Source organism: Pezoporus flaviventris, unplaced genomic scaffold (assembly GCF_033815535.1).
Source record: "Pezoporus flaviventris isolate CSIRO_AGI_PZ_B2104156 unplaced genomic scaffold, CSIRO_AGI_Pfla_v1 ptg000008l, whole genome shotgun sequence".
NCBI classification, from domain to species: Eukaryota; Metazoa; Chordata; class Aves; order Psittaciformes; family Psittacidae; genus Pezoporus; species Pezoporus flaviventris.
The window spans coordinates 2,661,635-2,685,700 of NW_026892556.1; the positions used below are offsets into that span (position 1 = coordinate 2,661,635).

The 24,066-nt window shown below is 57.3% G+C and overlaps 2 protein-coding genes across 3 annotated transcripts; both read left to right on the forward strand.

The window, feature by feature from the left end:
- Window positions 1–521: 521 nt before the first annotated feature.
- PIGV (phosphatidylinositol glycan anchor biosynthesis class V) lies at window positions 522–7,523 on the forward strand. Its single transcript, XM_061449903.1, has 5 exons — window positions 522–622; window positions 1,767–1,884; window positions 3,488–3,641; window positions 5,281–6,438; window positions 7,156–7,523. The coding sequence occupies exons 3-5, from the start codon at window positions 3,555–3,557 to the stop codon at window positions 7,444–7,446; spliced, it is 1,536 nt and encodes a 511-aa protein (XP_061305887.1). The 5' UTR covers window positions 522–622; window positions 1,767–1,884; window positions 3,488–3,554; the 3' UTR covers window positions 7,447–7,523.
- Window positions 7,524–8,042: 519 nt separating this feature from the next.
- ZDHHC18 (zinc finger DHHC-type palmitoyltransferase 18) lies at window positions 8,043–21,324 on the forward strand. Of its 2 annotated transcripts, XM_061449904.1 has the most exons (10): window positions 8,043–8,332; window positions 10,727–10,887; window positions 12,563–12,712; window positions 14,235–14,372; window positions 14,848–14,896; window positions 15,357–15,459; window positions 16,881–16,990; window positions 18,207–18,306; window positions 20,205–20,295; window positions 21,064–21,324. In XM_061449904.1, the coding sequence occupies exons 1-9, from the start codon at window positions 8,076–8,078 to the stop codon at window positions 20,244–20,246; spliced, it is 1,110 nt and encodes a 369-aa protein (XP_061305888.1). In that variant the 5' UTR covers window positions 8,043–8,075; the 3' UTR covers window positions 20,247–20,295; window positions 21,064–21,324. The 2 variants fall into 2 exon arrangements, with proteins under 2 accessions (XP_061305888.1, XP_061305889.1); XM_061449905.1 differs by lacking the exons at window positions 20,205–20,295; window positions 21,064–21,324 and having other exon boundaries at window positions 18,207–19,251.
- Window positions 21,325–24,066: the final 2,742 nt, after the last annotated feature.

Here is a 24,066-nt window from a genome sequence, read left to right on the forward strand (position 1 = left end):
AGCACAACGCATGCAGTTGGGGTGAGAGCAACACTGCCTCCATCAGCACGTGGAGGAGATCCCGAGGGAAACCTGCCCACCCTCGTGTACCAGTAAGTAATTAATGTAATAACACGCACTTATTCCCAGCCTATTGTTCTGTGATGTGTTGCTTAATGCCTCTTGGCAAAAGGCTCGTGCCAGTGTTGCAGCCGCCGCGGTTTGTGTTGGTGCCTCTCCAGCTCTAACACCTCTTCCTGCTGGCAGGCAGCGCCTGCTGCGGCGGGACCGCGCTATCACCGAGTGGTTTGTGGTGGAAGGGACCTTAAAAGCTCCTCCAGCTCCAACCCCTGCCACGGGCAGGGACCCCTTCCACTGGAGCAGCTTGCTCCAAGCCCCTGTGTCCAACCTGGCCTTGAACACTGCCAGGGATGGGGCAGCCACAGCTTCTCTGGGCACCCTGTGCCAGCGCCTCAGCACCCTCACAGGCCCTTAACAAAGATGGCGCCGCCCTCCCCGTCCCGACACACACACACGTGTTACCTGCCGCCACGTGACGCGGCGCGCGCAGCCCCGGAAGGGGCGGGGCCGGAAGCGGGCGGTGGGATGGAGCCGGCGCGGGAGCCGCGCGCCGGGCGCTCAGGTTGGGGGGGAAGGGGCGGGGCCGCGCGCGCGCTGAGGGTGGGGGGGAAGGGGCGGGGCCTCATCCCCCCTCCCCTCATAAAGGCTCCGCCCCCTTTGGAGCCCCCCTGAGGGCAGGGCCGGGCCGGGCCGGGCCCAGCGCCGCCATGGGGGCCGGGGCACCCTGCGGTGGTGGAGGGTGTCCCCCCCGCGGCAGGGATGGAGCTGGGGGAGCTTTGAGGTCCCTTCCAGTCCAAGCTGTTGATTCGGTGCACCGGGGTCCGGGGGGTCCCACCCGTGCTGAGGGGAGCACACACACACACACACACCCATCTCCACTCGAGCCCTTCGGCCGCTGTTAAGCTCAGCCGGAGGCCGCACGGTGCAGGCCCGGCTCGTCCCTCAGCAAGGGAAGGGCCCCTGCGGTTCCGTTCCGTCCGGTTAAATGCTGGTTACCGGCTGCAGCGGCCTCGTCCCGTTGGAAGGACGGAGCAGGAGTCCCGGAGCTGGCCTGAGTGCGGTTTGTGCCGTTGCCGCGTGCGATGGCCCAGGCAGGAGGTGCCGAGCACACAGGGAAGTGGCCGCCATGCGTTGTCATGCCTAGGCCTGACCCAGCTCCCAAGAGCGGCTCCGCACCGAGCGGTCAGATCCTGGTTTTAATCCGCTTCTGCTCACACACACGAGCTGTTGTCAAAGGAGGAAGGGGTGGAACTGCCCCCATTGCCTTTGGATGCGGGTGAAGCCTCCAGGCCCAGACCCCCTGAAACAAGCAGTGTTTCTGTGCATCAGAACGGGTTTACAGCGATAACCGGAGCGTCCCTTGACCCTGCAGCGCCTTGGAGAAGTACCGGGACGTGCCCAAACCCTCGCGCTCTCGGTGCTCCAGCACGTTTTCCGGCAGGAGCCCTGTGCCCCAGCGTGTGCGGAGGGAGGCAGCGCCGCTGGGGCGAGTGCCTGCTGCCACCGGCTGGCCAGCGGCCTGCAGTGCGCTTCACGGCCCCCGTGTACATCATTGACACAGCGCCTGGTCCGTTGGGATCCGCGTCCTTTCTTTGAGCGCGGTTCCCCACCCGAAAGCGAAGAGGAACGCAGAGACAGCTTCCGTTAAGGTTTTGCACCTTTTTAACCCACTTTTGCCTTTCGCTGTCCTCTCTCCGTTCATGCAGGTGCTCCTTCAGGCAGCGCTTGCTGGGACAGAGCCATTCCAGCCCTGACGCCGTTCGCCAGCGGAAGGCTGACTGTGGGCTGCAGCTCTCTGTAGCCTTCCCCCCGTGCTAGTACAAGGTGCGCTGTGTCGTGGTAGGAACAGGCTTTCTAAGCTGGTTGCCCTGAGCCTCCTTGGCACACTCATGCAAGGAGGCTTCTCTCTCTGCTCCCTAACAAGTGTTTCAAGCGCTGGGACTATTTGTGCTGCTGTGCCTCAATAGGCTTTGCAGCTGTGAATGTGCTTTAATAGAATTTACAGCTGGGCCGAGGTATCCCCTCTCTTAAAATAACATTGCAGCTTGTGCCTCCCACCAGCTGCTTTGTCTGTAGCTGTGGATGCTCTGCAGCAAACGGAGAACACGAGCAAAGCCCAAAGGCTTGTGTGTGGCTAAATAGGAAGCATAATCCTGTGGCTCGGGACTGCAACTACCAAAAAGCGTGTTTAGATCTTGGTTGTAGCGCTGATGATGATTTGCTTTCTGCTCTCTCATGCAGTGTTTAACTTGCTAGGGTTTTTTTTTTCCCTTCACTGATGAAATGGTAATAGGAAAACCTTGGAGTGGTTTTGGATCATCAAGTGATTTGTCTGGGGGTCTTTATGTGTTGTAAAGCCCTGGATCAAAAGGATGGCAGGTGGGAAATAGTGCAGGATGTGGTGTCACTGGAACCCAGCGAGATGTGGGTCTTCTGTTTCTCAAACTGAAAAGCAGTTGGTGGCTGGGGAACTAACGGAAGAAATGTGTTATCTTAAAGAGCTGCAAACAGATACTGCCTTCCATGGCACTGGGCCAAGTGCTTTCAGAGCTGGTCCCATGACAGCAATCCAGAATATAACATCAATGAAAGCAGGGAGACTCCACAAAGCCCTCTAAATCTTGCAGGTGAGGTTTGTAGGGAAGAGGTGGACAAGAGCTGCCTGAGCACATGTGATTCGCTTAATAAGCAGATGCCCTCACCCCACAGTCCAGGACCCCTGCCAAAGTACTGGAATACTGAGAGTGGAGTGGTGCGAGTGTCACGTCCTGGAGATGCTGCTGCTGCTGGATGGAAGGGCTGGGGGGAAGCACCTCAGCCTTGCCCCGATGGAGCTTGTGGTGTTGGTGCCATGGAGGCAGCTGGATAAAGCTGTCCTTGGCTTCCCAGGGCAAACACAGGGCAGGGAGCGGGAGGAGGTGAGAGCGTGTCTGGCATCACCCACACAGCAGCTGCTCACACAGATGTTGCGCTCAGAGGCCACATTTGAATTCTGTCTCTATTCCAGAGAAAAGCCCCGACACAAGCCCAGGTTTAAATCCCATTCAGCACACTGGAGCCTGCATGTGCGTGTAGACGCTTGGCAGGGGCCTGGCGTGAGGTGCTGGTGTTTCTGCTAAGGCAGCTGCTGAGGAGGCCTGTCTGTGTCTGGGATTTACGTTGGCCTGTAAGAAATGGGCAGAGAGTCAAGAGTCACCTCTCTCCTCTGCATCCTGGCCAAGGGTAAGAAGTCAGGGTTGGGGTTTTTTAATAGGAACAATATCAAAGAGGTTTTCTGCATCATCTCCCAGATCTGTGATTTCCTTCGTAAGTGACTTGTTCATATAGATTTGCAGCTCTTTGAAGTCCCTAACAGTAACTAAAGGCACATCACTTACTAACATGGCTGAAATACCTTTCTGTGTCTGTCCTCTGTTTATCAACTCAGGTTTCCAAACCCAGAGGGAGCATTCCCATGGCACCCGTGCCCTACTGAGGCAACTTCAGAGCACAGGATGGAGGTGGTGAGCAGGACAGATCCCCACCTCCGAGAGGTGGTGTGGTTTGCAGTGCGCTGCAGAGCCCTGACCCTTCTGCTGCAGGCAAGTCTCCTGTTCCCAAGCCAAAGCTGCTGTGACATCCGTTGTTTGCTGCTCCCAGGCTTCTCTTTTCAGTGTGCTTTGAGCTGGCTGGTTCTGCCTGGTTGGGAAACCATCTCCTCCTGTGGAGAACCCACAGACCAGCTGCATTCAGAGGGGCAGGTTGCTGTGAAGTAAAATGACATCCATGTAACTTAACGTGTTTTCGTGCTGCTGTTGCAAGAGGCTGGTTTGGCAGCACAAGAGGCTACAGTCTCTGTTTACCCATAGAAAAGGAACAATAATCTCCTCCTGTGTGTTCCTTCTAAGTCTGCTTTCCAGAGACATCCTTCTCTGAGCATGAGAGAGCATGGTTGCTCACTCCATCCATCTTACCTGTGTGTATCAAGACAGGCAGTGGAGCCAGGCTGCAGCCATGGCCCTCCTGAAACAACATCACCCTGAGAAAGATGGCTTTAACCTGCCAGAGGGGAGACTGAGATGAGCTCTTAGGCAGAAGCTCTTCCCTGTGAGGGTGCTGAGGCGCTGGCACAGGGTGCCCAGAGAAGCTGTGGCTGCCCCATCCCTGGCAGTGTTCAAGGCCAGGTTGGACACAGGGGCTTGGAGCAAGCTGCTCCAGTGGAAGGGGTCCCTGCCCGTGGCAGGGGTTGGGACTGGAGGAGCTTTAAGGTCCCTTCCAACCCAAACTGTTTGCTGATTCTACTAAAGCTGGTCAGCAGCAGCAGGGCTCCCAGCCAGCTGGCAGGTTGTGGCAGCCCCACTCACCACAGAGTAGGACGGAGTGGAACCATCAGCTGCAACACTCCGTGTTACAGTGCCAGAGCCCTGGTTAGACCAGATGTGTGCTTCATGGTAAACCAGTGCCTTTGTATGTCTTTTAGTCCCAATTTGTTCAGTGTGGCCTTTTTTCTCTGCCAAGGCTGAACTCATTGCAGGGGACTCATCCCAATCTACACGTAGTTAAGCTACAAAACTTATCATCTGAGGTTTTGGGGGATTTGGGGGTTTCGAAGCATGTTTTCCTTTGGCGCTACATTACAATGCATTAAGTTAGATGCTTCCTATCTCATGGACTTTCTGGGTTTTTCTCTCACCTTTTAAAACATGGCCAGTACCACAAGCTCCTGGAGGCAGAGGGTGTGCATTCTGCTTCCTCAGCTCCAAAAAGCAAACAGCAAGCTTTAGAGGAGATGGGCATCTAGAGACTAGAGAAGGGGGCTGGGAATCATCTGATGCCTTCTGCATCAGTTTGCTCTGGGAAAAATCTTTTGTCTCCTCTCCCTTGTGTGTCAGCTGGGACAATAATGCCACATGCAGTAGAACAGGAGGCTCCCCAGTGCTGCAGAAGTACCTGGGGTGCAGGTATGCAGTTAGATGTACCTGAGCATGGGGTTGAGCATCTTTCCCTGTCCATTTCCATGGGGATTCATGCTGGGTATGTTCCAGAACTTTATTCAGGTCAGATTAAGTGCCCCAAAAGATTGTGTCTGCACCTTTTCACAGGTATCCTCATCACAGAGCCCCTCAGCCTGGCTTCTCTGCTGCTCCTGTCCCCTTCTTTGGAACCCGGGGGTTGTCCTGCTCAGTGCTTTCAGTCGGGTGCAAAACTTGCGCTGGACTTCAATCCTCTCTTCTTTTCTAGGCTCTCTTCAACCTCCTGATCCCCGATCACGCTGCAGACGCCTTCTCCCCGCCTCGCCTGGCCCAGCCTGGCCTGTGGGACGTGCTGGTGGAGCAGCTGCTGGGAGGGCTGTCGCGCTGGGACGCAGAGCACTTCCTCTTCATCGCCGAGCGCGGTTACCTGTACGAGCACAACTGTGCCTTCTTCCCACTGTACCCCCTGAGCCTGCGAGCCGTGTCCGAGGGGGCTCTGTGGCCCCTGCAGTGGCTGCTGTGTGTGCGGAGCCGCCTGCTGCTCTCAGCTGTGCTGCTCAACTCCCTCTTCTCTGCCCTGGCAGCCGCTGGCCTGTATCAGCTGGGCTGCCTCGTGCTGCAGTGTCGCAGGGTGGCTTTCCTCGCTGCCATCCTCTTTTCAGTCAGCCCTGCCAATGTATTTATGGCAGCTGCTTACTCAGAGAGCATGTTTGCCTTCCTGGCATTCAGTGCCATGTGGCAACTGGAGAAGGGGCAGAGCTGGCTCAGTGGACTGCTCTTCTCCCTTGCGGCTGGAGTGCGTGCCAACGGGCTTGTTAATGCTGGCTTCTTTCTCTACTCCTGCAGTAAAGGCTTTGCCCTCCAGCTCCAGGTGGGTTCAGGGTCAGTAAGAAAGCTCCCTCTGTTGTGGAAGCAGCTCCTCAGCATGGTATCTTCCGTGGTTCTGATGTGTGCTGGGATTTTTCTACCTTTTGCTTTATTTCAGTATTATGCCTATGTGAGGTTCTGTCATCCTGGAACCAGCCTGGAGCAGACCGTTCCTAAGCCACTGGTCCAGCTGGCTGTGGACAAGGGCTATTCTCTGGCAGCCCCAAATGGGGTTAAACCTCCTTGGTGCTCCCAGCAGGTCCCTGTGGCCTATTCCTATATTCAAGACACTTACTGGAATGTTGGCTTTCTAAGGTATTTTGAGCTCAGACAGATACCTAATTTCTTGCTTGCTTTGCCTGTCACGCTTCTGGGCTCATGGGCTGCCTGCACGTACATCAGTGCAAACCCGCGGCACTGCCTGACTCTTGGTTTAGAGAGAAGAAAGAGCGAAGAGGAGGATAAACCAAGAGCTGGATTTTGCTGCCCCGCTGTCTTTGTCTATGTGGTCCATGCCACGGTCCTGCTGGCATTCGGGTTCTTCTGCATGCACGTGCAGGTAGGACGGTGGTAGCAACACACAGGGGTGATTTCTCGAGGGGAATGTACCATGGGGGCTGCAGCAGTGATTGTCGCAGCCCAAGGTTGTCCCAGCTGCAGGGCAGCACAGGGCAATGCAGACCAAAAGCTTTGCCTTTCCTCTTTAGGAGCTGCCTGCACAGGGAGTTTCCAAAGCAAGAGTTCCCAAGGGAAGCTTGCCAGGTTTTCAGTGTCGTGAGGACACTGGGATGGGGATCAAAGGGTCCAGCTGGTGTTGGGTGGTATTTGACATGTGTGTGTAAGGCCACTGCTGGAGGACAAGGCTCATTGTGTTGGGCTGAGCTTAATGGATGGCAATGAAAGGAGCCAGAACCTGTCACTAGTCCCTGTGAAGTGTTTGTCAGTCTTCAGGACACTGCTAGCGGCACTGAAGGGTGGGTGTTCCAGTGAAAAAGCAGTTGAAGAGTGAGGTTCAAGCCTCCCCTAAAGCTGCAGCCCTTGCTCCGAGCTATTCAGCAAGGAGTGGCAAAGAGTCTAAACCCTGGGGACCGCTTGGCTGCTTACACTAACGTTGTCATAGTTAAAGCAGGTTGAGCTAAGAGATGTTTGATTTCAGTGTACTAAACCTCCGCACCATGAGTATTTCAGGGCCCCTTGTCAGAAGTCTGAGGCAGGTTGGTGGCTGATCACAGGCAGAGACCTGCAGCGATGTGATTTGTGCTCTGCTTGTTCTCAGGTGCTGACCCGATTGCTCCACTCCTCCTCTCCCATTCTGTACTGGTTCTCTGCTCACCTCCTTCAGGAATACGAACCTTTACTCCGGAGTGAAGGGACTGATGATCAAACCTCTGCACCTCGCTATGAGGAATCTCTTCAGGGTAAATCTGGTTCCTGTGCGAACCCCGTGGTGAGGCTGCTGCTGAGCTGCAGATCCATCACCCCGCTCAGCAGATGCATCCTCGGATTCTTCCTGTCCTACTGGCTGCTGGGGCTGGTTCTGCACTGCAACTTCTTGCCGTGGACATAGCGCGGGGTGCGTTGGTGCAGGCTGGTTGCGGGGCAGCAGCACTGGTCACAACTGAAACCCACTTGTTGAAGAAAGCCCTGGTGTACGTGTAGTGATGCTGTAGTCTCGGTTACAAAGGAGTTACTCCTCAGTAGGAGCGTGCAGAGCCGTCGCTGTGTGCAAACCGGGCACGTTCTCTTTGCTGTGATGCTGCAGCATCCCACCCCCCTCTCCGCTGTTAGTACTGATAGCCAGCATTCCTGGGAGAGAGCATCTTGGTTCCTGTCTTCCAGGGGAAATACTGCCGCTGAGCAACTATTTCTGGCGAGGATCTGTGTCCATCAGATTCCCATCCATCGGGAAACCGCTGCGTTGCGCCCTTCATGGCAGGGAGGGTCCTGCTGCCTTGCAGGACCTGCTCGGGCCTCTCCCGTTCCTTCTCTTCCAAGGCGTTTTCCCCGGCTCCAACCGGGACCCGCGGTGCTGGGACACGGAGCAGGCAGCGGACGGGCGGGGTCTCCTCGCTCCCCCCCACCCCGGTGCTCCCGGGACGAGAGCGCTCCGGTTGGGCGGCGCGGGCGGCAGGGGGCGCTGCGGAGCGGCGCAGGGCGGGCTCGTCCCGGGCGGGCGGCGGGGGCCGGGCCGGCGCCATGAAGGACTGCGAGTACCGGCAGATCCCGCCCGGGGCCACGGCACCGGCACCGGCCACGGCCGCCTCCCCGCCTCCGCCACCCACCGGCACGGAGCGGCCCGGCGCGGCCCGGCGGCCACGGCGGAAGTGGGAGGTGTTCCCGGGCCGCAACCGCTTCTACTGCGGCGGCCGCCTCATGCTGGCGCGGCACAGCGGAGTCTTCGCCCTCACCCTCGGCCTCATCCTCGCCACCAGCGGGCTCTTCTTCGCCTTCGAGTGAGTCCGCGCTGCCGGGCCGGGGGCTCTGGGCACCGCCCTGGGGCTCTCCCGTCTCCCCACCCTCTGCGGGGGTCCCCGCTGCCCACAGCCGGTCCCCGAGCAGCTCCTTTAAGCCCGCTCTTGCTGGGGGGAGCCGTGGGTTCGGTGCCGTCACACCCGTTTCCTGGGGCAGAGGGACGTGGCTGGGGGGGGGGTTCCCCCTGTGAGCGCCGCTATCCATACCTTACCCATCCCTAACCCGTCCCTTACCCACCCCTTATCCATCCCTTACCCATCCCTAACCTGTCCCTTACCCACCCCTTATCCATCCCTTACCCATCCCTAACCCGTCCTTTACCCACCCCTTATCCATCCTTTACCCATCCTTTATCCTCCTGAGCCGTTCCTCTCTGTGCAGCTCCAGACCCGCTTTCAGGCAGTCACTGCTTCCCCTCTGCCTGTCCCCAGCTGTGTTTATGTGGGGCCCCTCAGCCTGTCCGTGGGAAGAGGTTTAACATCCTCCCGGCATCACCACCCCGGTATCTAAATGCACCTCCTGCTACCGAGGAGAGGACTGGTCCAGAGCTGCACTCCTGGACTGATTTTTGTCCATAGAGGCAGCAGGAATAATGTTTCTATTAAAGGCGCTCAATGAACAGTGGAATCCTTTGGGATCCCACCGCGATGACCACTGGAGCTCTGCCCCTGTTGTGCAGGGGTGTCTGGGGAAGAGGGAGCATCTCCCCCCAGTCCCCTTTCCCTTTGGAAAGCTGGCCTGGGGAAGCTCCCTGCTCCTGGACCCTAAGGGAGGGGAGAGCCAGGAGCACCCGGTTAAGTGCTATGGTGCCTGGAGGAGAAAGGGAAGGAGTGCAGTTGGTTATTGACACCTCTGAGGGCTGCTATCCTGCCTCTGTCCTGTCTCGGGAGGGAAGGGAGCTTGGTTTTCCTGCCACCGAGCGAAGCAGGGGGCTCATCCATGCCTTCACATCACAGCGTTATCCCTGTGAGTCGCGGAGTAAAGCTGCCCAAACCTGCTGGTGGGGAGATGAAGCTATTTGATCGGATTAGAGGCTCTGAGAAGTCAGATGAGCTGCGAGAGGCAGGCAGCTGTGGGAGGCGGTAATGGCATCCCAACGCGAAAGCTCCTTTCTCGGTGTCATCTGTGCCCCTTTGACAGGTCTCTCTGCTGCATCTGAAACTAATGGGCAGCACTAGCACAGTGACTGCTTTGTGTGGGGCCAAGCAGAGGACATCTGCTCTCCTCTCCCTTCGTGCCTAGTCACTCTTTCTTGGTTAAAGATGCCCTGGGGCTTTCCAAGCTGTTATTTTAGCAGTTTGCTTCTGTCGCATGGGTTCCAGTTTGCTGGATGTACAGCAAATACATCTTGCCTGCATCTATAGTTCATGAGGCTTATGTGAATTCTTGTTGCCTGCCAGGGGAAATGGGCTCTAGCGAGTCTCCCAGGAAAGAGGTGGCAAGGAGTTCCCGTCCCTCATTCCAGAGACCTTTCTGTTCTTCCATCAGGGAGGTGATCGAGGGCCTGGGCAGCAGCAGCAGCGTTGATCTGGAGCTGAAGGGATTTTGTTGCTTGGTGGCTGCTTTGTTCTGAACAGCTGAGCCTGGGAGTTGAAACAAAAGTTGTTTAATCCTCTCAAACTGCCTCTCAGCGTTACTGAGCCTTAGCACTGCCCGCAGGCGCCAGGGCTCCAGCAGCTTGCCTGCCTGGGCTCCACTCTGGGTACTTATCAGTGCTTATAATAGCAAATCCCTCTGCAGAGCAAGGCCGGGTCTCCAGCACTTGCCACGCGAAGAGTTGTGTTCCTCTGCTGCCTTCCCCTGTTGTGCTGTGAGTAACGGAGCTGCCTTGATGCAGTGTGATCCTATTGGTACCCATCTGTGGGAAACCAGCCCCAGCTCATGGTGAAGCAAGCCCAGGAGCAGGCATTATCTGCTTAAATTCCTGGTGTCAGTGCTGGAAGGTGTCCTCATCCAAACATCTGGCACAGCACGAAGGGCACGCGAGTTATCCAGAGACAGCCGAGCTGTGCTGAATCGAAGCCAAGGTCCCTCTCAGCTTCACGGTCGGACCAAATGGGATCGTGTTCATGCTGATTTTGATCCGTGTTTAGCTTGGGGGGGTGTCTCCAAGTGTTTTTGATGCTGCTGGTGTAGAAGATGGCCAGGCTTTGGGTCAGGTTTTTGATCCTGGGACTCGTGAAGGGCAAAGAGGTTGCATGCAGGGGCTTGTACTGTGAAGACCCTGTCTTTCCAGTGCCACTCTGGGCTGGCTCTTGCTGTTCCAGTGGTCTCCCCAAAGCAGCAGAGCTTCAGCCCATTACCCCATGATAGCTGAGGGCCAGATGTGTGCTGATGGTTCGTAACAATGCAACTTCTGTTTGTTTTCCCAACAGCTGCCCCTTCCTTGCCACTCACCTGACCCTGGCCATCCCCATCATTGCAGCCGTCCTCTTCTTCTTTGTCATCAGCTGCCTGCTGCAGACCAGCTTCAGAGACCCAGGTATCCTGCCCCGAGCCACGCCAAGTGAGGCTGCAGACCTGGAAAAGCGGATCGGTGAGACTCCTGTTCCCTCTCTTCTGTCTGCTCAGCGCATGCCTGTGTGCACGCGTGTGTTTTGGGCTCCTTTCTTGTCCCTTGCCTCCTGACCAGTTGTCCAGGGGGAGAAGAGAGCAGAGTATCACATTGTAAGGCTTGACGGTGTCTTAGGAGTCCTGGTAAGAGAGGTGCACCAAGCTCTTGTAGCACAGCAGGCAGTGCTTCAGAGAGAGTTTCTGCAGAGAAGCAGAAGTGGGGTTTGTTGCTGTTCAGCTCCATCACTTCCCCAGGCAAATCCCTGGACAGCAGCTCATGGCTGTGCCTGTTCCTGCCCTCAGGACAACACCAGAGTGGGCAGCAGTTCCTTTGAACCTTGTCCAACCTGAGAGGAATCTGTCCTTGTACCATCCCCTGCAAAACACCAGTGCTGAGGACGTGGGATAATTAATTCAGGCATGAATGCTTCTTAAGATTATGATTTGGCATTCAGCCTGCTGTGCTGCAAGGTCATCTGATTGTGATGGTGTCTAACAGTACGCTAGTGTTTGTCCCCATCTGAAAACCACAGCGTCACACTGCTTTGGTGGTGGCCAGGAAGGTGTTTGCCTCCAGCATCCGTAGAACTTGTCGGTGTGACCTGGAGTATCAAATGCTTTAGCAAAGCTAATGTGAGACAGCTTGAATGTGCCCCTTTGAAGACATTTGCAAGGCAGTAATTCTACAGCTGACTAAAAGAATGGGTTTAAAATCTCAGAGTGGTGATCCATGTTTCTATTTATAAGCGCCTCAAGCAGTAATCTGGCTGCAGATGCTGCCTGATGTGCCAGCTGTTACTGTTCATATAATCCACTTCTTATCCTTTTAACACTCACTGTTACATCTCTATTTGCAAAGGCTTCCCCTGAGTTGGAAAAGGGCTCTTCTAAGAGGGAAATAAAGGAATAACCTCCAACACTGCAAGTGTGATGCAGAGGTTTTCCGCATCACTCTTCAGCTGAGCAGAGAAGCAGTCTCCAACTGCCAGTCCCCTGTGAATAATGAAGTGCCAGCACACACACGTGCTGTGTCCCTAAAACCCCTCAAGTTGGAACTTTAGAGGCGGAATCCTCTTGTGCTGCTGACACACACATGTCAAATTGCAGTGCAGTCTGCCTGGAGCCCTGGAGACCTGCTCACTGTCCTCCCCCGTGGCAATGGAAATGAGTCTCTTGAGCTGCTGGCTCCAGCTGTGGGTTGGCAAGTTGTGTGCTGGTGGTGGCAGGGGAGGCTTCTGCTGAGGTTACTCTGATTCCTGAAACCTGGGTGCTTGCAGCAGAGGAGGAGCCACGGGTGTGTTAACAGATTCTGTTGCCTCCTTGTGTTGTGATCCGTTAGAGACGCAGAGATGAGTTGGTGTTACCGGGCACTGCTGCTTTGATGCTCGCTATTTATTATGTTCTCAAAGCATTGGGCAGATATTGCTTCCTCTTGGCATCCCTGCTATTGAACAGACCAGGAAAGGACATAAATAATGCTGCGAGGAGCTGACTGGAGTTTCTGGCTGCCTACCCTGCAACAAACCCTGTAGGCTGAGCTGCCTCTTCGCTTCTGCTTAAAAGCAAGAGATGCCGATCCCTTACCCTGCCTGCTGGGTGGTGTTTGGGGGCTTGGGTTTCACCTGCACTGCTCTGACCATGCCTCCCTGCCCCTGCAGACAGCATGGGCACCTCCACGTACCGCCCGCCCGCCCGCACCATGGAAGTGGTCATAAACAAGTACGTGGTGAAGCTCAAGTACTGCTACACCTGCAAAATGTTCCGCCCTCCGCGCACCTCTCACTGCAGCGTCTGTGACAACTGTGTTGGTAAGCCCAGAAAAGTGCTGGTGGCTTTTGGGGGAGCCTGTTCTGTGTTCTTGGACAGCTTGCTTTTGCTTCTTGTAAAGGATTAGGGTGCTGAGGCACTGGGATGGGTTGCTCAGGGAGGTTGTGAATGCTCCATCCCTGGCGGTGTTCAAGGCCAGGTTGGACGAAGCCTTGGGTGAGATGGTTTAGTGTGAGGTGTCCCTGCCCATGGCAGGGGGGTTGGAACTGGATGATCTTAAGGTCCTTTCCAACCCTGACTATTCTATGATTCTATGATTAGTTACGGAGTGCTCTTTCTTCTTCCTGTTTAAAATGAAAGCAGCACCAGTGCAACTAAGGTTTCCACCAAACACGAGGTTTGCTGCTGGCTTCTTGTTGTCTGTGGCCTTGCTGTCACCAGGCTGGCAGAGGCACCACCGTAGATGCTGGTTGAGCTCTTCTGGATCCTCTCTGAGTATGGTGGGGCAGGAGAGAATGAACAAAAACTTAGAGAAAAGCCCCTGATGGCTCCATGCAGGCATGCAGCAGCTGCAGGGGGACTCCCAGCACTGCCTGACTGCACTGGAGCAACTTGAGCTGGCAGCAGGGTGCTATGTGGTTTAGGGGCATGCCCAGAGAGTTTACTCCTTGTGCAGTTGCTCCTGGTCGAGTATCATGTGGAGGCAGAGGCTGGTTTATGCTGTCTTCCAGGGCAGCCTGAGGAACAGTTGCAGGACCCCAAGGTTCCAGTTTGGGCATAGTTTGGGTGTTTCCAAGTGTCCTGTGTTTGAGCATAGCCATGGGTGGCTGTGACTCTTCCTTGCACTGGAGAGCAGCGGTGGCTGAGGCACTGGTGGAAGAGGAGGGGAGCAGGCATGTGCCTGCTTTATGTGCCACAGGCTTTGCTTGCGCTGGTGTCCCATGCAGAGCAGTTAGTCTGAAACGCAGCCCTTTCATTAGAAGGCAGTCTCATGGGGAGTGTTTCCAGCCACACTGCACCTGCCCTGCCTTCCCAGGCCGTTCCTGTGGGTTTAGAGGCATATCTTTATCACTTTGAAAATGGTTTTGTGCCCTGCAGAAGGCAGGGGAAGCCGATGGGCAGAGAGGGAGCAGCACCCGGTGCCGTAGGTACTGGAAAAACTGCTGCCCTTTTCCTGTTCCTTTTCAGTTCCAGTGATGCTAGGTGCTACCAGTCACAAGGCTTGTGCTTGTGCAGGGTTTGGCTAGAGGAAAGGTTTGGCCTTTGATGATGAAAAGGGTATGTGAGGAGACAGCAGTGTTCTTTGAAACTTCCTGCTGAGCAGGGAGGTTCTGGTCTCAGGGTGGTGGGTGGAAGCCTCTGGTTTTCATAGACTCAAGAATGGTTTGGGTTGGAAAGGACCTTGAGGTCATCCAGGGACACCTCACACTAGACCATGTCACCCAATGCTCAGTCCGGTCTGGCCTTGGACCCTGCCAGGGATGGGGCATTTCAGAGGTTCAGCAGAGTTTGCTGTGTTCCTGCAAGGTGGCAGGAGTTTCTCACCCTGTCCCTTTGTTTCAGAGAGGTTTGATCACCACTGCCCCTGGGTGGGCAACTGCGTGGGGAAGCGCAACTATCGCTACTTCTATGCCTTCATCCTCTCCCTCTCCTTCCTGACAGCCTTCATCTTCGCTTGTGTCGTCACCCACCTCACCCTGCGTAAGTACCACGGGTACCAGCGGCGCCACGTGCCACGCTCCTGGCCACGAGTGACTTGAGGCAGCACTGGGTCCCTGTTCCTCTTGGGCAGCGCGTGGGAAGGGTCTGGTTGATTTAGATGAGGCTTTTTGGTGCAGGTGGTCTGAATAACGGGGGTCTCAAACTGCAGAGAGCCTCAAACCCACCCTGCGCTGCACTGCAGAGGGACCTGGAGAGCTTGTGACTGGGTTATTCCCTCCAGAGCAAAGGAATTGAAGGGTGCATCTGCTCCTAACCTGGGAAGTTGGGTGAACCAGGATGGTGACAGCCCCACATCTCCTGGAGCTGTGTCTGTGCATTGCCATTTCTGCAGTTCCAGACTCAGGCAGATCCATACAGCCCCAGTGGGGTGCCTGCATGCTCAGGAGTGACGTGTTGGCTGGAGGTGCAAGGCTGCCTGATGGGATGTTGTTCCTTGTCCTGTTTTGCTTTGCAGGCTCTCAGAGAGATGGATTCCTCACCACTCTGAAGACAACACCTGCAAGATATCCTTCTGATGCCATCAGCTGCTCCGACTGTTGCGCACTGGTGCAGCAGCACCAATCGTGTAACAGGGGATGCAGGGAGCTCTTTGTGGGGTCACCCTGGTGTACTTCCCACAACTTAATTTAGTCCCCTCGCTATGTGGTTGGGGCAGGCAGGCACCCCTTCATCTGCATGCTGATAGCATTACCAAATGGGAAGACCTTTAATTCATCACCCCTGCCTTGGGATGGGTGGCAAAGTTGTTTCCCAGTTTGCAACTTTACATGGAAAGGGAAGCAGCTGGAGCAGGCTGTGCCTTAGTGGATGGGTGCCTGCAGAATGGCACGGGGAATGGGAACCTTGCTGGGATGTTCTCTTGTCCCGGTGTCTGTGATCGCAGCCCACACCTCCCAGAAGAGTCATCTGCCCCTCTTTGCAGGATGGTTTTGTTCCCTGAGGCTTCCTTGACTCTTGTTGCACTGTGCTGGAGCTGGTGATTTGCTTTTTCTCAGTCTGGTCTATTTTGGGCCTCTCAGGTTTTCACACTTATTTAGTTGCCTCCAACCTGACGACGAACGAAGATGTAAGTACCTGGATGTGTGTCCTTCTGCAGGGCCAGCCCTGGTCCTTCCTGAAGCAGAGGTGAGGTTTCCAGGGGATCCTTGGCTGCCTGCCTCAGTGCAGTATCTCGGTAGGGCACACTGCCTGCATTGCCTGTGATAATCCACTGCAGAGCAAACAGCCTGTGCCCAAAGCGTTAAGGGCAAAGCAGCACACAGCAGCAGGGGTCTGTGCCACCCGTGTTGCTTGGCAGTGTCAGGCTGTGGGGGTCACGCTGTTTGGAAGGTCACGTGTGTGCTTTCTCCAGTCTGTGTGGCCTGGCTTAAAATGAGGAGTTGTGAGATGGAACAAGGAAGGCTGGCCCCAGAGATTCATCTGGGTGTTAGCCTGGGACATGGGCGAGCTTAATTCAGCATCCTGCATAACCACAGGTTTCCTCTGAGAGCCTGGGCAAGTCCCTTTGTCTCTATCAGTTCCTCATGTCTAGTAGGCAAATAATGTACAGGCATCTCCAGACATGAGATTTACCTTAAAGCCTGCAGACTCCAAGGACCAAATGAGCACCCTGAGCGAGGCAGATTGTACAGAAAAGCAGGATCTGTCTGGTCCTGGAATCAAAATTCACCCTTCTGGCCAGAAGTACCTGTACCAGCAGCACCAGCTGGAGGCTCCCAGCACTGCAGAAGGCATCTTTGCATCCTTTTTTTACTTCTTTTCCCCCTTTCCTCTCCACCCTTCTGCCACATTCAGAGGTGTTGACAGGGCTGCCCAAGCCCATGGGGGTGAAGCTAATGGAGCCTGCACCCTAGTGCAGAGAGCACCAGGTCTGAAGCACGTGGCCCGTGGGCTCTCTGCCTGCGTTGCCCACGTTGCCAGCCTGATGCTGCAGCTGGGGAGAGGAAGTAAAAACAAAAGGAGGAAACGTGGTGGTAAATGGTTCACTGCAGGCAGGGGCCTGGGGCCGGGTACAGCATCTGCCCACCCGTGTCTGCCTGTGCTTGATGGGACCAGGGCTTCGAAATTGAGAGTCCCAGTGGCAGATGCTCAGGGTGGGGGCAGAGGAGATTGTTTCTTCCCATTGCAGCGTGGCCTGGGGATCCCCTTGCTGTTTGTTCAGCCTGAGGAGCCCAGCAGAGCCCTGCTCTGGTGAGCTTTCAGCTTAGGAGAGAGCAGTGAGGAGGAAGAGGAGGAGGCTGGTGTTGGTGGCACTGACAGGGTGCCCTGCAGCACGGGGAGGGCACAGCTTTGGAGCTTTCTAGCTGCAAGGTCGAGCCTTGGCAAAGGCAGGAGCAGCGTATTGCTGTCTCCTCTGGCTGCCTTTCTGCAGCTGCCCTGCTTGCAGTAAGGCAAACCTCTTCTGCCTCTTAAGCAAGTCCATTATCCTCTAATCATCTGCTGTCACCTCTTTCCTACCTTAATCTGCGTGTATCCCTTCCCTTTCAGATCAAAGGGTCCTGGTCAAATAAGAGGGGCTCAGAGTTTGCCAATCCCTACAGCCATAAAAGTATCCTCACAAACTGCTGTGCGGTGCTGTGTGGACCCTTCCATCCCAGGTAAGAGCCCTTGCCCTCCAAGGCGTTGGGAATTGCATCCTGCTCTGTGAGAGGGGTCTTGGAAAGGACAGATCCATCACTGTTCAGGGAGACTGTGACAGCACAGACACATCTGCTTTGAGGAGGCAGTTCCCCAGCCTCTGCAGAGGAAGGCTGGGGATGTGTATAAGTGGGAGATCCTATTGCTTCTCCTGTGTTTGAGCTTGGTGAGTTCGGGTCACTGTAATTGTTTTATGGAGCTCACAGATCAGACACATCCTGTGATTCAATAAGGGGAGAGTAACGGCAGCAGAGGGCAAATACCAGGAGGGGCAGCACTTCTTAGCACATGGTTTTCCTCCTGTCCTCTGAGGAGCATCCTGCCAAGCAGGCAGCAGAGACCCACAGCAGGCTGTGCTGAGACCCTGACCTTCACCAACACTTACATTACCTGTAATGCTGAGCAGCATCCTACCAAATCCTTACCTGGACTTAACCAGAACCGAGGTTAAACCACAGGCAAAGGTGGGCAGATGTCAGGAAGGTTTGGGCCTGACACACGGGTACCTGCAGCACAGAGTTATCGCTGCTTTGTCACAAGAGGGTGCAAGTGGGCAGTCAAGCCCGTGTCCCTTGTGCTGTGCTGCAGCTGAGAGCCTGCACACTGACTTAGAGCCCTCAGCCTCCTGGGGCATGTAGGGATCCTTGGGACCAGTTTAGTGAGTGGATCCAATCTGGATTTACATGGAGCATCTCGGAGGTGCCAACTCAGTGTAGCACAGCAGCAGGGGAGGGTGTCTGAGGGTATGCAGCTACAATCAAAGTGCTTTATACTTACACCTGAAATGCCCCCAGCCTCTCTGTTGGATTCAGAGGTGCCTAAATGCCAGTGCTGCCATTCGGAGATGGGAAATCTGTGGATTCAGGGAGCCAGGCTCTTTGCTGGGAGGTTGAGGGGGGGGAGAACAGGGTTTTACTCCAGTTCTTTTTCTCATTCACATTGTTTCCTTTTGCCATTTTCCACTTGGGTTTGTGGTGACCCAAAACTGCCTCATGGCTGTTTGGTGGCTTGTGTGATACGTCTGTGGTCTGTGTAATGGGCAGGAAGCTGTGTTATCCAGTGACACTTTGGTGAGCTGTTCCCACGAGGACAGCCCTCCCTGTGGCTTCTGAGTCTCTGTGGAGTCTGCATTTCCTTCACTCCTCTCCCTTGCACCCTTCCCTTCCTGTTTTCCAGTTTGATAGACAGAAGAGGATTTATCCAGCCAGATATCGGGACCCCGTCCAGTCCTAAGAGTGAAATCCCATCCCTTGGAGCCAAAACTGACACCAGCATGGTAGGAGGCATCCCCTAACCGTGCTGCGGTGTAGCCCAGTGCCTGCTGCGCCTGCACCTTGCTCCAACCAGTACCTTCCCTCTTCCCACCTCCCCAGCCTCGGGTGGGAAGCCCTGTGCCACAGAGCTGCCAGAGACTCACTCGAGCCAAAAGTTGCCTTTTTTGAAGCGTTATTTATTATTTTGGGTGGATTTGTTTCACTGTGATGTGGCCTCTCTGGACCTTGGACTGACGCTGCCCAGCAGCATGCAGGACCCGTGCAGGAAGCAGGGGGTCCCTGCTGCCCCTGGGAAGCAGATAGGTCTGGAGAGCCCCCAGACCTCTGAGCCTGGAGTGTCTGCTCCAGGGGGTCACTGTGTTTCCTGCCCCAAGGAATGAGGTGGGACAGGGAAATGGTTCCCACTGGGCTGTCACGCCTCATCTCTTGGAATGGTGCAGGTGTAAGTTCCCTTGCATCCCTGTTACATCCGTGTCCTGCTCCCCTGTGCCGACATGCAAGGGCTGTTGTGTCTCTCAGTGACCAGGTTCTCCCCTCGGCCACTGCTGGGGCAGCTTTTCATTCCCAGAAGCTGCTGTGCCTTGGTAAGTTGGGGCTGTGGAGCCGGGAGGACTCTGGCTCCCAGCACCCATGGAAGCTGGCTGCGTGTCCCGCCTGCTCTCGATCGTGTTTCCTGGCTGGTCACTGAGGCAGTGCTGAAGAACTCGTTGTGTTTTGACCCTGCCACTCAGTGAGACAACGTTTTGCAGCCAGGACCCAAGTTCAGATGAGTCCCCTTTCAATGGGGAGGAAGAAACACGCAGTGTTCTGTGGCTCTCCTCGTGAGATGCTGCTTGCCAAGGCTACAGCTGGGAGGTGTGGGACTCTGAGCTTGCAGGGGGGAATCGCAGGCCTTGTGAGCAATACTTGAATCATGGGATTAAAAGCTGCTGGATATTTTTGCACAATTTGTAGGGTTGTTTTCTATGTAGAACATTTTGTACTGGGGGCAGGTAGCGTTGTGCATGTTAGCACCAGGGCAGTGGCTGCAGCATCCAGCTGCCTGCTCAGCTTTCCATGGGCCACGTGTGGGTGTTTCAACCTCAGGCAGAGGCAGCACATTTCTGGACCCCCCCCTCAGTCTCACCAGCCTTGTGTGTTGCAGCTTTGGGGCACGGCAGAGGCACAAGGTTCCCCTGGCCTCACATTTCTGGCTGGCTGCAAGGAGATCTTGGTGCTGCTTCGTTGTGGCCACCAGCTCCGCCTTCCCCTCCACTGAGGTGGTGGCTGCTGAATTCCTGCTGGATCCCAGTGCATGGCCAGGGAGGTTCCCGGTGCTGCTCTGCCGTCTCGTTGCATCCAGAGAGGCCCTTCCATCCCCAGGGATGTTCCCAGCGGGGCCTTGGAAGAGCCTCTTGGAGGGGCAAGGGGGGCCAGGCTGGTCTGGTGCTGGGGAGTGAGGACAGTGCGGGTGGTGCGACCCGGGGCCAGGCTCCTTCCTGGTTTAATTTAAACCAGTTTCCTTTGTTACTCAATAAAAGTATATTTTTAAAGAGTTAATTGCTTGCATGGTGATTTTCTTCCTTTAAGACAGAAGAGGGCAGATGTCTGAGCCTCGAACAGCCATCAGGTGGCAGCTGGACTCTTTATTAGGCCCAGGCCCATCCTGCAGGACGGGGCTGGGAGGGATGCTCAGCGATGCTCAGCAGCAGTGGTGCTGCCGTGCCTCTTGCTGGAGTGAGGGGTTTTATTCTGGCCCGTGTCTCCGGGCAGGGTCTCACCCACTCCTGCTCCCATTCCTGCAGGAGCCATCTCCTTTTCCCACCCCACCTCGCTCGGGATCTGTGGTCCAAGATCCCTGTGTCTCACCCAGGCCGGACCAGGGGATGCTGAGGTTCATGATCTCTGGTGTCTTCCCCAGGAGGACGCCTGCCAGGACTTTGCCATTTCCTGCACAGCCTGACGGGACGTGCCCCCTCCCCGGACGTTAGCCCTGCCTTGAGGGTTGGCTGGTAAGAAAGCGCTTTCATCTCCCTGCCATCCACTCGAGCCACCCATCTCATCACTGCATGAGCAGCTCTCTCCAGGAGCCCATCACCCTCCGCTTGTGTAGACATCCATGGGCCGTGTCCATCCCACCACCCCTCCATGGGCATCCCACCGGCGGGAGGGACCCCGAGCCCTGGGCAGTGCTGTCTTGGTGCAGAGGGGCTGCCCTCAGCCTCGGCCGGAGGAGAGGGATGGCTCCAGCCAGCCTTGGGTTGGGTTTGGTACGAGGCGTGTGCATGGTGGGGCTTGGGGAATGCTGGGGCTGAGCGTTGATGAGGCCCAGTGCTTGCTGGAAGGCACATGGGAGGTGGTTTGTGCTCGGTGGAGCCGTGATGGGCTGGAGGAAGCCCCCACTTGATGCAGATTTAGTGTTAGGAGCCTGGAGCACATTTCTAGTCCCAGCTCTGAGCTGTGCTGGGGTTCAGGCAATCCCAACCTTCCCCTCTGCTTTCCTTTACCGTGCCATGGGAAGTTCCTTCAAAGCACATTGGAATGAAGCCCTGCTTCACTTGTGGGCAGCAGCGCTGCCCCTCTCCCTTCCTACAGCACCCCACGAGCCCCTGCAGTCCCTTCTCCCTGCCTGTGGCCACCAGTGTTCTCCATCCTGACTGCCCCCCGTTTCTGCCTCTGCGCCTGCTCTGCTCCGCTCCCTGCTGCTCCTCACACGTGTATCTCTAGCACTAACCCTCTCTTTCTCTTCCTCCCTTCTCCTCTTCCTCTCATTGACCCAGTATCAAGAGCCCTGGCAGCCCAGAGCCCTCCACCTCCCGTGGGGAGCCAGAACACTGCGGGCAGCCCCCGACACTACAGCCATGACCACCACGAGTGCCTCTGCTCGCCAGGGCTGCGCCTTCCCCCCCTCCCGCCGCAAGCGAGGGGGGAACGGGGCCGTGCCCGGGGGAACGAAGCTTTCCCAAGGCCGTGCCGCGGGCCCGCAGCTCAAAGCCATAACAGCCGAGTGCAATAACGGGGTCCTGCCGTCTCCTGCTGCTGCATGGCCAGCGGCTCCCGCTGACCGCCAGCTTTCCCCCCAGTGACGGTGTCTCCCCTCCTGTAGATGCTGGAAGGCAGCGGTTACCATCCCAGCGGGCTTCTGAACCGGGCAGGCTTCGTGCCAGAGCGTTTACAGCCGAGTCAGTGGCATCGCCCCCCTCCTACCCCCAGCAGCCCCATTCCGAGCCGTGTCCATGGGTGGAGGATCCCCCCCTGCCCCTTTCATCTGACCACGGCTCCGGCTCTAGGAGAAGGGATCCAAGCTCCGCAGCACCCTGATGGGGGCTGCAGCCCAGGCCAGGTTGGGAGCTGCCTGCCCCAGCCCACCGTAGAGCCCGGTCGGATTCACCATCTATCTCTGCCTTTGACTTTTGTACCAAAATAAAGGTTTCTCCTCTTTCCTGTACGCTGGTGTCGCTGCTGCTCCGCGGGCAGAGGGAACGGAGCCTGCAGCTCCTGCCTGGACTTGCTGCATGGGGTGGGGAGCTGAGCAGAGCCACGAAGCGCTGGCACCCCGGTGCCACAGCACCGTGAGCTGGGAGCTCCCTGAACTCAGCTGTGGCACTAAGCATGGCCTTGGGGCAAGTCTCAGCCTCCCAGAGCTCTGCACCCTCCTGTGCAGTGGGGAGGGCAGGAGCCCCACTGAGGGCCTGGGGGAAGGAGCAGGGCCTGGGGGCGCAAGGAGCACCCGTTGGCAAAATGCACCCCACGATGAAGCGTTGGGAGCTGGCAGCGTCCAACTGGAGGGGTGGAGGTGCCCGGGGGGGCTCTGAGCATCCTCTGCCTCCTGCCTCCATCGCGGAGCCCCTCGGGCACCCTGCGGCAGCGCCACCGGCTCTGCTCAGGGCACCGGGGGCCTGCGCTGGGCTGGGCTCCCCTGGGTACCCCTCGGTGCGCGGCGATTCACCTCCTGGTGCTGCTCCTCACCATGGCTGCTCCGCGGGGTGATGCTGCAGCCTCTCACAGTGATCCCAGGCTCTTCCCTTCACCCGCCCAGGGACTCGCACAAAACCGGTAGAGCAGAACTGCGCTTCCAGCCTCCTCTCAGCCCATTGCAGCCAAAACCTGGCAGCGGCTCAGCCCCTTCGGCGGGGGCTGCCTGAGCCAAGCCTGAGCCATCGCACGCCCCATCCAGGGGGGTCCTGCCGGGGGTCTCCCCCCTGGGGACCTCTCGAGCAGAGCCACCCCGGGATTAAACAGCCCCAGGGCAACCGGGCTGATGCAGGGGCAGGTTCTGGAGCCGGGTCTGGGCGCTGCAGACCCCGACCACGTTTGGCTTTGCTGCTCAAGGGGTTGTGGGCTCAGAGGGAGGCTCCTGACTCTTGTTACTGCGGGGGGGAGGTGTTAGAGGGCTGGGTCCATCCGGCTGCCCCCCAGCCCCTCTATGGGCACTGTTGTGCTCGGTTGAAGCTCTCGGTGCCTCTGCCACCCGGGACAGATGGGTCTGCTCAGGGGGAAGAGGGGCAATGGTCTCCTGTGTGCCCATTCCTTTGGCAAACGCCTTTCCCCAGTTCTGGGGCGTAACCCGCTCCCAGGGTGGATCCTGCTCAGCTGGGGAAGGAGCGGTAATTGCCGGTGAGGTGCTGCACATGGTGCAGAGCCGAGGGGGGCGCACAAAGGGGCTGTGGGGGTCTGGAGGAACCGAGCACCCTCGTGATGCTCCACATGAGCCCCTCAATGGGCAGGGGCACCCCAGCCCCACCGTGTGCCCCGAGGCTTGGCTGGGGCGGGGGGGGGGGGGGAAGCCCCAGATCCCCCTTGGGGTGGGTGGGTGGGAGGGAGCTCACCGTGTGTGGTTAGAAAACATCTCTGGCTCTTCTCGCACCCTCCATCCGCAGCGTCCTCCATCACCAGCATCCTCCTCCATCACCCACCCTGCGGGAGCCGGGCGGGGGAGCGATGGTGGCGCCGGGGGGTGTTTGCTGGGGTCAGTAAAGCCCCGAGTCTCGGTGATGGCAAAACCCAACCAAGGCCCCAACCTGCGGCTGCTGCCGCCGGCGCCCGCCCCACCCCACCCCGCGCTCCCCGCACGGCTCCCGCACGCCGATAAGGCCGGAGCCCCGGCAGCGCCCGGCGAGCGCCGACAAGCCGGGACAGGAGCGGGGTGAAGCTGCAGCGCAACGCGGAGCGCGGATCCCAACCGGGGCGGCGCTTCCCGCGGCCCCACGGCCAGGCTGGGCCCAAAACCCCGGCAAATTGACCCCAAACCCCCGACCCGAACCCCTCATTTACAGCAGGGGACACGGGAAGAGGCCTCGGGGAGAGGCTGAGCTGGAGAATGCAGCCCTGGGGTGCAGGGGAGCGGCCGGTGGGGCTGGGGGGGGGGTGCTCCATGGTGGAGGATGGAGCCGGGCTCACAGCACCATGGGGTGTTCTGGGGGGGAAAGGGGTCGGGCTGGTCCCCACTGCTTTGGGGCTGTCCCTTGGGTGCGTTGCTGAGGTTTTCTGCCCCACTTTCCCCAGCTGTGGGGATACGGAGCTGCCGGTCCAGCCCTCGCAATTACTGGCGCGTTAATCACCGGCAGCGATAGGAGTTTTACAGCGGGGGGGGAGAAGAGGAGGAAACCGCCTTTACGACCTGGCACACCTCGTGGCCCACTTCTGCTTGGGTGTGGATGGAGGAGACGAACCCACCCCATCCCTGCGTACCCCCGCAGTGATAACGCACCCCTTCCCGAGCGCCTACAGCCCTGAGCTGGGTGCTCCCTCAACCCCGGGGATGGGGGTGTTGGGTGCAAGGG

What these genes read in the sequence shown, in the direction of transcription:
- ZDHHC18 (XM_061449904.1), top strand. Translation starts at nt 8,076, where the DNA reads ATGAAGGACTGCGAGTACCGGCAGATCCCGCCCGGGGCCACGGCACCG. An exon ending in AGACCTGGAAAAGCGGATCG is followed by an intron (nt 10,888 to 12,562) that starts GTGAGACTCCTG and finishes CTGCCCCTGCAG; the next exon opens with ACAGCATGGGCACCTCCACG. An exon ending in TGTGGACCCTTCCATCCCAG is followed by an intron (nt 16,991 to 18,206) that starts GTAAGAGCCCTT and finishes CCTGTTTTCCAG; the next exon opens with TTTGATAGACAGAAGAGGAT.
- PIGV (XM_061449903.1), top strand. Translation starts at nt 3,555, where the DNA reads ATGGAGGTGGTGAGCAGGACAGATCCCCACCTCCGAGAGGTGGTGTGG. An exon ending in CCCTGACCCTTCTGCTGCAG is followed by an intron (nt 3,642 to 5,280) that starts GCAAGTCTCCTG and finishes CTTCTTTTCTAG; the next exon opens with GCTCTCTTCAACCTCCTGAT. An exon ending in TCTTCTGCATGCACGTGCAG is followed by an intron (nt 6,439 to 7,155) that starts GTAGGACGGTGG and finishes GCTTGTTCTCAG; the next exon opens with GTGCTGACCCGATTGCTCCA.